The 10812-nt window shown below is 56.7% G+C and overlaps 1 protein-coding gene across 2 annotated transcripts; it reads right to left on the minus strand.

Moving 5' to 3' along the window:
- Window positions 1-28: 28 nt before the first annotated feature.
- On the minus strand, window positions 29-10122 carry DDAH2 (DDAH family member 2, ADMA-independent). 2 transcript variants are annotated; one of them, XM_090029831.1, is made up of 7 exons: window positions 10011-10122; window positions 4315-6585; window positions 3761-3860; window positions 3431-3504; window positions 2875-2994; window positions 2500-2643; window positions 29-1691 (listed from the first exon to the last, which is right to left on the minus strand). In XM_090029831.1, exons 2-7 carry the CDS (start codon window positions 4600-4602, stop codon window positions 1575-1577), a joined length of 843 nt encoding a protein of 280 aa, XP_089885957.1. In that variant the 5' UTR covers window positions 4603-6585; window positions 10011-10122; the 3' UTR covers window positions 29-1574. The 2 variants fall into 2 exon arrangements, with proteins under 2 accessions (XP_089885957.1, XP_089885958.1); XM_090029832.1 differs by lacking the exon at window positions 10011-10122 and adding an exon at window positions 9866-9950.
- Window positions 10123-10812: the final 690 nt, after the last annotated feature.

Consider the following 10812-nt stretch of genomic DNA (forward strand, 5'->3'; position numbering starts at 1 on the left):
CACAAATCCACTGCACGGAGGCCCCGGATTGGCTTAATTCTTTATTGAGTTCTTGGAGGCAGTGAGTAATGCTAAGCTAAGAGACAACACCTTCCTCTACATGGGGATACAGACCCCCCGCAACCCATAGCAAACAGGGTGCCGGGTGTGACTTTCTCCCTGGCTACTCTACCACACACGCGCGCGCACACACACACACACAACATAGGAGCCGTGGGCCCAGCCTCAGGAGGCCTAATTGCTCCTTCAGGCCTCGGCCTGGTCTCCCACCATGGATCAGGCCTGTCCAGCCTGGCATCACACGCCAGTGCCCAACCCCAGAGGCCTATTTGGCCTGGCATCCACCTGTTGGTACCATTTGACCAGACCCTGGGGTCTGTACTGGGCCTGGAATTAGACCCTCACCACAGCAGACCAGGGGGTGAGGGTCTAATGAGGTCCACAGGGCTGGGGATCGGATGCCATGGCAATGCTGGCCAACCTAGGAAGCCTGGCATCCAAACCTTGCCATGGCCGACTATGAACCTACCCTACTGGGCACTGTTGGCCAAACCAACTGCCCCATCCAGACTGGTACTTGGCTAGGCCTCACCAGGTTGCACTAGACCCAAACCAGGCCTCACTTAGGCCCGACCATGCCTGACTGGACCCTACAAGGCCTGACCTGACCAGGCCTGATTAGACCCTGCGAGGCCCGACCAGGCCTCAACCAGGCCTGACTGGACCCTACTAAGCCCAGCCAGGCCTCAACTAGGCCCCAAACCAGGCCCCATTAGACCAGGAGTGGGCAAAATGCTGCCCGTGGGCCAGATGCGGCCTGCCAGGCCCGACTGCCTGTCATGCAGCCCTCCATGGCTTGCCAAAACTCACTAAGTGGCCCTCTGCCCAAAATAATTGCCCGCCCCTGCACTAGACCAATAGCTATAGTTGTGAAAGGAGAGGTTGCCGTGGCAGTGAGAAGCCATTGGTTGCATCTGGCAGGGCTCTGAGGATCACCCCGAAACACCAGCACCACAAAGGGGTAGGGGAGCTGAGAAGCCATGTTGAGGGGCTGGGGGCAATTGTGAGGGGAACATGATACACTCCCCACAGCTCCCATCAAGCCACTGAGGGCCTCTGGGCCTGGTGGTCACCGAGCAGCCCCCCAGGAAGTGAGCACAGCCCCACAAAATTGCTCCCCCGCCCCTTGCACTGGACTGCTATAGAGACCCTGCAAATTCTGACGAGGCAATTCATGGGTCCACACCCTTGTCCCGGTACGGGGAGACCCAGTCCTGCCGCCGCTCGTTCTAGGGTACTCTGAACCCCCTCATTCATACATTAATTGTGGGGGGCTATAGAAGGACCCACTTCCCCAGCCAGCAGAGGACAGTAGACTGGACTGTGATTGCTGGGGGGGGGGGAGGGGATGTGCTAAGGGAACCCCAAGTTTGGGAGGGAGAGAAGGAGACTGATGGGGGAGGGGCAGCAGGGGATCACAGGAGCTGCCCCTGCAGGGGAAGGGAGTCCCCCCAGCCCCGAAGGTGGGGGTTGGGGGGTTAGGGCACCCCCATATTTTGGGGGGCCCTAAGGCACTACAGGTCCAGCTTCTTGTTGATGAGGAGGGCACAGGAGCTGAGCGCGCCCCCCAGCTTGGCCACCTCGCTGCAGGCTGCTGGGATGAGGGTGCAGTCCGGAAGCTTCTGGAAAGGCTGTGGAAGGGACCAGACACAGAGGGGTCAGGAGAGAGGTTGGCGGGGGAGATCTGGCTGCAAGTTACTGGGGGTACAAAACTGGGAGCCTGGCTGCCTTCAGCCCTGCCCCCAAAGCCATGTCCCACCCCTAGCTCAAGCCCCGCCCACTACAGCCATGACCCAACCCCTAGGGTTAAGGCCCACCCACCTTTTCACCCCTGCCTGAGGAAGTGCCAGACCTTGCCACCACTGGTCTACTCAACCTCAAGCCCCACCCACCACTGCAGGGGTCCCACCCCCATTGGTCTCTCCTACCTCAAGCCCTGCCCCCAGAGGCCTGGCCCCCATCACCTGCAAGACCTTCCCAAAGGTCCCACAGCCCTCTGTCCCCATTCACTGATGCCACCCCCAATTCTCCACCCCTATTTGCTGATCCCATCTCCATCCCTCCCTCCCCACTGACCATCCCCGCATCTCTCCCAATTGGCTAAGCCCAAACCCACCCCCACCCCCACCGATCAACCTCACTTCCATCCCCATTACCTGACTCTGCCCCCACCCCTCCTTCCCAACTGCTCAATCCCGCCTCCACCCACATTGGCGGACCTGGCCTCCACCCCACATTGGCCTATCCCACTTCCATCCCTCTATCCCCATTGGGCAATCACGCCTCCATCCCGCAATGGCTGATGCAGGGCCCACTCCTCCATCCCCATTGGCTTTCCCTGCCTGCACCACTCCATCCCAGCTAGCTGATCCCGTCCCCACTGCTCTGTCCCCGTTGGCCGACCTGCCCCTCCCTTCCATTCTCATTGGTCGATCCCACCTGGAGGCCACCGGGACACTCCTCTGGGCTGCGGTGGACGAGGGCGGCGCCGCCGGTGCCCAGACGCACAAAGAGGCAGTTGGCGGCCGGGTCGTCGGCGAGGGTCAGCGTTTCGTAGCGGTGGTCAGTCAACTGCTCCATGGCCTGGGGGCCGCAGGGATCAGAGGCCGCGGTGCCCTTCACTCCTGACCCATAGCCCCCACCTTGCCTCACTGGTGCCCCTCATTCCCGACCCAAAGCCCCCATTTCCATGATGTCCTTCACTCCCAAACCACAGCTCCCCTGCCCCCCCCAAATCTCACTGGTGCCCCTCACTTCTGACCCACAGCTTCCCGCCCCCATAGGCCCCTCAACCCCAGCCTCAGGCCTCGATACCTTCATGGCCTTCCTAGCAGCCTCGCTGCTGCCAATGGTGATGGTGTCGGGTCCAGCCATGCTGCAGAAGCTCTTCAGGTGGGAGGAGCCCAGCACAGGCACCGTGGAGACAGCAAAGTCCTGGGGGCGGGTGAAGGAGGCCTACTCATGCCCCTCACTCCCGACTTGCAGCCCCTGCCCTGCCGGTGCCGCTCACTCCCAACCCGCAGCCTCATCCCCTCCCAGCCCTGCCAGTACCCCTCACTCCCAAACCACTGGGCTCCAGCCGGGCAGCGAGGTCTGCTGGGCCAGGCAGAGAGGAGCCTGGACACCCGAGTTCACCCGTGACTTAGAGAAGGGGTGCTCAGAGCAGGCGGGGTTGGGAGCCCGGACACCTGGGTTTGCTCCCAGGTCTGTGTGGGTCTGGTGAGTTCGAGCAGGGGGACTGGGTGCCGGGACTCCTGGGTCCCACCCCTGCTCTGGGAGGGGTGGGGGGCTAGGGTGTGAAAAGGGGGGGGCAGGGCTGAAAGCCTGGACACCGGGGTTACCTCCCACCCAAGCCTACATCCAAACTCACCCGAAAGGCATCGGCCACCATCTCAGCTCCTCTGTGATTGGTCCATTTGGAGATGCCCACAAAGAACTCCCGGCCTATGGGGTGGCAGGAAGAGACCTGAGGTCCCAGTCCCGCCCACCTTCAGCGCCCCCCAGCCTGGTGCTGTCCCCTCACTCCCAACCCACAGCCCCGCTCTGAAACCTGCCCTTCGCACCCAGCCCCCTCATCCCACACCTCAGACTGGGCCCAGGACACCTGGGTTCATTCCCAGCTCTGGGGGAGGGGGAGACTGGACTCCCAGCGCCCCCCCCCCCGGAGCTGCAGCTAATCCCCCCCTGCCGACCCCCTCACCTGTGAAGAGCACGTCGCTGCCATCCAAGGTGGCTCCATCGTCCGCCACCTCGACCACCCGCAGTTTCAGCTCCTCCAGCACCTTCCTGATGCCGCTGATCTGCAGCCATGGAGTGGTGGGGGAGGCTCCTGTCAGGGGATGCCCCCCTCAAAGCTCCCACCAGCCCCCTGGGAGCTCCCATGGAGCCCCGTCCGCTGGGTAGGCCTCAAGGGTTCCTAATGCCAGATGCAGGGAGAGGACCCAGGCGTCCGGGCTCCCAGAACCTCCTGCTCTCACCCCTTCTCCCCTCCCAGAGAACCCAGGCATCCAGGCTCCCAGCCCCCTGCCTCTCTCTGCCGGGAAGGGAACCCAGGCGTCCAGGCTCCTCCACACCCACTTCCATCTCTGGGAAAGGAACCCAGGTGACCAGGCTCCCAGCCTCCCCTGCTCCAACCCACCTGCCCCACTTCCTTCCCAGAGCAGGGAAAGAACCCAGATGTCCAGACTCCCAGTCCCTGCTGCCAGCGCCCACGCCCCTCCATTTGCCGGGAAGAGATCCCCATGCCCAGCTTACCTCTGCCCTCCGTGCAGGCTCCCAGGGCCGCGTGAGCAGCGCTGTGTCCCCCTGTACGACGGCAGCATCCTCCAGCAACGCAGAGCGGGGCAGAGCCTCGTCGGGGGGTAGCTCCACCACCTGCAGGCCCAGCTTCTGGCGCAGGACACCCACCAGCACCCCGTGCTGCCGCTGCGCCTTGGCCAGGTCCACCGGCTCTCCCAGCCCCTCCGCTGCCTCCCCCAGAGAGCCAGGCAGGCGCCGCACCACGGCGTGGGTGTAGCGGCCAAACGATGGCAGCCCTGCCATGGGTGCGAGGTTGGGATCAGGCTTGTTGATATCACCGAGTCCTGATTGCAGCCCCTGGGAGGGTCCGGTCGGTTTCTCGGCTCCTCTCTGCTGGTTCTACTCCAGCCCCTCCCCACTTTTCCTGAGAGCCTCTGTCCTGATTGATCAACTGACCAATATTAGGTCTTGTCAGTATCCCTGATGTCAGTCCCCCTTGCAGGAGCAGGCTGCTTTCTCCTTGGAGCTGAGAGTCTCTGTCCTGATCAATCAGTCAATCAATTGATCAATATCAGTCGTGTCAATATTGCCCACACTGACCTGAGCCGCCTTTGGAGAAGAGAGTCTCTGTCCCAATCAACTGATCTGTATCAGTTGTGTCAGTATCACCGACCCCAATCTCGGTCCCCCCTGCAGGGTCTGATCAGTTTCTCCTTGGAGCTGAGCTTCTCTGTATGGATCAATCAATCAATAATCAATTCCCTTCTGGCACAGGACTACAGCCAATCAGTTGGGTTCTCAGTTCCCAGGAAAGCTGATCCCCAACTGGTCAATCTATAAGCCTCCAAGCAACTGTTTTCTTCTCCCTCTAGAGTTTCTAGTCAGTTTCTTCTCCTTGAAGCTGAGACTTTCTGTCTCAATCAATCAATATCCATCCCATCAATATTGCTGACCCCCAGCCTCAATCCCTGTTGCAGGATCTGGTCACAGTTTCTCCTCGGAGCTGGGAGTCTCCGTCTGGAGCAACTGATCGATATCCAGCAATCAATTCCCCTGGCACGCGATCAATTTCCTCTTGGAGGCAGGAAGAGCAAATCAGTTGGTTTCTCTCTCTCTCCGGAAAAGCTAATTACCACACTGGTGAATCTATAATCCCTCAAGCAATTGGCTTCTTCCCCCTCTAGAGCTTCCGGTTAGTTTCTTCCCTGTGATCAGTTTCAAGTCTCCGATCAATATTCCCAAGTCTGGTCAGTTTCGCTGCCAGGGCACCGATGGGTCAGTCCCCCCACCACGAGCTGCAGATCAATATGTTCCGCAATCAGTCAATGGCCCTCAAGGAAGTTAACTCAGGCCTCCAGCACTTTTGGACCCCAAAATGAAATTAATCCAACAACTGTTGCCAAGGCTGCGGTTTTCCCATGGATCGATCAATACCAGGGCATCTCCAGTTGATTCTCCCCTGCCGCCAGCACTGAACATCCAATTGTGTTGTCCCGGGCAGCAAAGCTTCAATCAATATTTCCCTCCACAGCCGACAAGTTGTCAATTATATTCCTCCCTGCATCCAACATCTGGCCTATTTCTCCCTTTGAGGCCCAACTCCCATCAATCTTGTGTCAATCTGGTCAATTAGATCCCAAGACTGACTGTTCTGGACGGATCCCTGGCGGCGTTCTGTCCTGTCACCAGGCAACCAATCGATTGATCACCAGTTCCCCAATCATTGTTCCTTCCTGATCACTAATTGGATGATTTGGAGTCTATAGATCTCCCCAGTCAAGCAGCTGGTGTTTCCCCGGATCCGACAGAATTCACATCAGCATGGATGGATCAATCAATTTGGGACCCCAATCAATACCTCCTCGTCACCCATCTCTCCTGTCAGCCTCAAAGTGCAGCTATCTTAAATGGGGTTACTCATCAGTCTCTTCCAGGAACAGCTGGGCCACCTATCTTCTTGTTTGTGATTAAATTAATCAATCAACAGGACCCCTAATTAACGTCCAATAAATTTCTCCAGCAACTTCCTCCTTTCCTGGAACAAACTGCACCTTATTTCTCAGTTGGTTCTTGGTGGACACCAAATCTCTTCTTCCTAGTCACCTCTCCCAGAGGACACCAAACTTTGATCCAGTCACAGTTCCTGGAAGACACCAAATTGCTTCGATTTCCACTGAAGGCACAAAAATTCCCACCCCTTTCTGGAATTTCTGGGGGCAAAGTGGAAATTTTGGTGGCAAAAGGCCTATAGAAACAGGCCTGCTCTGGTCTGGGAGCCTCCAGGACCTTGAAAGAGAAGAGAAACGTTGAGATCAGTTGGAGGTTTCAGATGCTAAATCCACAAAAGAACCAGGTGGAGATTTACCCTTGGAAAAATGTACATGTGGCTTCGTATTATAAATTATCACACACTGGTTACACACATGTTGGGGATTGGACTAGATGTGACCTCTCGAGGTCCCTTCTAACCCTCATTTTCTATGATTCTACATCTATGTTTAGATTTATTTATTGTATTTATCTATGTCTATGCATGTATATTATTTATAGATGGGTATAATGTACAATTATGAATATATGCTGTGTGGGCACAAGCTGGAATACATGGCATTGTATTATCAATTATGATGTATATATAATGGATTCTCCATGTGGATATTTATGTATTGGTGTGTGTGTGTATGTATAAAATGAACATATATACATGTAGACTTATTCATATATGTATGTTTTACATATATTTGTGTATAAGGTGCAATTAGGAATCAGAACTTGTGGCAATTTGGAATACATGCAATTAGGAATACATGTTGCATGTGCAAATAAGAATATGTAACACTATTATAAACTCTGTGTGTGTGTGTATAGTAGATTATACATAACTGAGCATGAGTAAATATACACGTGTATATTATTTATATTTGTGTATAATACACAGTACTTGATGCATGCTGTGTGTGCACACCGGCGTATGTGGTATCGCATTATAAACTACTACCTACATACAAATGATTCTATGCATGTATATCCTTTCATATTTATACATGCACATTCATATCTGTGTCTAATATGCAAATATTATATGTTATGTGTATGCCCAGACAAGGATGTGTGACATCATATACATTTATATTTATACAGTTATATACAAGTAAATATATTTACTTCTATTAGTATATTACTTATATTTGTGTATAACATGCAGTTATTAATACATACTGTGTGTGTGCATGCACACAGGGAGATATGGCTTTGTGTATACATAACTGATGATTTATTCTTATATGTGCATCATACTTGGATATATGTAATTAAGATTATATGCTGCATACAATAATTAGCCATACTTCTATCCATATAAACATAAATGGACACATACATATAACACACACATATTCCTACAAATACACATGCATACATATATACACATATGCACCCACATATATGCACATACATGCATATACACACATATATTGATACACGTGCATCATACAAACACATATTCATGCATACACATACATACACACTATATATATGTACAGCATACAATTATGAATACGGTATATGAGGTGTGTGCATGCACAGGGATACACAGCATCACTGCACGCTAAATTATACATACGTGATTATACACATGTGCTTGTATATACCTCTTTACATTTGGGTATAACATGCATCCATCTATACTGCGTGTGTCTGCACATGGAGTTGACACACACAAATATCCCCATGTGGAATCAATGATACATGCATATAGTCATAGTTTCAAAGGCAGTGGCACACGTACATATGGACAGACTGCATGCTGTGATGACTGTGCACACATATGGGTGTGTAATTCTTACGCAAGCTACACACTAAAGTACACACACACACATAATTTTGCACACACAGCACACCACACATAGACGATGTACACTGAAGCAGGCACTTTATAAAACACTGTAATAAATTATACATAGTGATATATAAGTAATCATTCATAACACAATGCCATGTATGTGTGCATGAGAGCCACCTCCTCTCTCCCCCTCACCACCCCTCTCATGCACACACACACACAAGCCCCCGCCAGGGTGTCTGGAACTCACACAAACCAAGACCCAGATGTCTGGGACATAGAATTGCTCATGCATGCACAAAATACCCAGTGTGTGAACCCAGGCATTACACCCCCCGCCCAAGAACCTAGGTGTCTGGGACAAACACACATGGGAAGAACACACATATATGGAACTTAGATGTCTGGGGCACATGCATGTGTGCCCACATACACACACACACACAGAACCCAGGCATCCAGGACACACACACACCATGAACCCAGGTGCCTGGGAGACACAGATGCGCACACACACACACACACACACAGAGCAGGAATCCAGGTGTCTGGGACACACATACACACACTCACAAGGAACCCAAACACTGGAGACGCACGCACGCGCACACAGCCAGCTCAGGCATCCCATACACACACCAGCCAGAAGGGGCCTAGGGAGACAGACGCACACCCAGTGAGTGACTCTCCTCTGTGGAGGGGGTGCTGCTGGCCGGACACTTGAGGTCTCCCCCTGCTGTGAGAAGGGAGTGGGAGTGGGTGGGTCACAGCTGTGGGGGCTGGGAGCCTGGTCGCCTGGGGTCTCTCCCCTCCTCCTTCAGCCAACCCTCGCCCCCCAGCCTCAGTTTCCCCAATCCATGCCAACCACAGCCCACCTGGGTTTGTTAACTGATTGGGGCGGAGGTCACGGGCCTGGCGCAAGGAGCAGCGGAGGTCTGGACTTTGCGGCCTGACTAGGGGCCGGGGGTGGGGGGAAGGGCAGGGGGAGCGGCTGGTCCAGGACTGGGGCCCGGATTGGCTCAGGGGGAAAAAATGCAGCAGCTGGTTCCCGTTAACAACACACACAGACACCCCCCCCCCGCCCCAGAAACCGCACCCTGCACACGCGCACACACAGGGGGACACACCCCCTGCACAGACACAAAAACACGCACACAAGACACGCCACACCCAGCACAGAGCGATGAACTGCAGGACTGGACACACACACACACACACACACACACACACACACACACACACACACACGGCCAGGCCGTCTCCTCCAGCCCCTCCCCCCTCTTCATGCCACACCCAGCACAGACATGAACCCCAGGACTGGACACACACGCGCACACACACACACACACATCGCCTCCAGCCCCTCCCCCCTCTTCTCTCCAGCTCTCAGGCCAGCGCCCTCCCGCAGACCCCAGGCCCCACCCGAACCCTCCCCCCGAGCAGAGACCCCGGGTGCCCAGGCCGTCACCCCCAAGCCACCCCGTAGCCCCTGCTCAGACCCTCCCAGTGCCCCTCTGTCCCCAGTCCCTCCCTAGGACCTCCCAGTGCCCCCAGGCTCCCCGGTATCCCCAGTCCCCCCAGTCTTCCCAGATTGCCCCTAACTGGTGCCCCCAGCCCCTTCCCAGCGCCCCAGTATCCCTCGTGCCCCCCTACCCAGTGCCGCCCCAGTCCCTCCAGTGCCCCCACCCCCGCCCAGAGCTCCCAGTCTCCCCAGTGCCTCACAACCTGCCCCTAACTGGTCCCGGCGTCCCTTCCCAGGGCCCCCAACAGCCCCAGTGCCCCGCTACCCCACCCTTTCCCAGAGCTCCCAGTCTCCCCAGTGCCCCAGGCCCCGCCCCGCCCCCAACTGGCCCCGCCCCCCCGGCCTCACCCCGCTCAGCTCCGCGCGCGGCCGCCGCCCCGGCCCAGGCCATTGTCTGCCGCGGGGGCGGGGCCAGCGGGACACGCCCCGGGGCGGGGGAACGCGCCGCAGCCAATCCGCGCCCGGCGGGGCGGGGCGCCACTGGGGATACTGGGCGGGGCGGGGCTACACGCGGGGGCCGCTAGAGCCGGTAAGCAAGGGGGGAGCTGCTGGGACAGCGCGGGGTCGCAGTGGAGCAAAGGGGAGCTGGAAGATGACACGCTGGGAGGGGCTGGCCTGGACAGAGGGATTGGGAGGTCCCGATGCCAGGATGGAGACATACCGGGATGCAACGGGAGCAGCCAGGGCTGTCTCCGGCTCTCCGGGGCGTGGGAGTGTTCACCCTGGCCCCTACTGATGGCTCCCGACAAAGGCCCCGATCTGCAAGGCAGCCTGCACGTCGGTCCAGCAGCTGGAAGGGTGTGCACCCCCAAACAACCCAGGGGGCTGGGCTGGGCTGGCCACACACACTTCACACCCCGGCACACGCCTGTGCCCCCCCCCACCCGCCAAGCACCTCCTGGGCCATGCAGCTGTTTTCTCTGCTCGTCTCCCAGCGCCTGTTGCAGCACCCGCGCCGCCTCGCCTGTGGCCTGCTGGGGTCGGGAACGTGGGCAGCGGGGGTGTCACCCACCAGTGGGGGGTCGGGGGGGCTGCCCGGGTGAGGCTGGACGGGATCATGTACAGGCAGAGGCCGGCGGTAGGCTGGTGCCCCTCACCCCCACCTGCAGCCCCTGCCCCCAGCCCTGCCCGTGCCCCTCACTCCTGGACC

The sequence above is a fragment of the Crocodylus siamensis genome, chromosome 15, assembly GCF_052110815.1.
Source record: "Crocodylus siamensis isolate JL-2025a chromosome 15, ASM5211081v1, whole genome shotgun sequence".
Taxonomy (NCBI): Eukaryota; Metazoa; Chordata; order Crocodylia; family Crocodylidae; genus Crocodylus; species Crocodylus siamensis.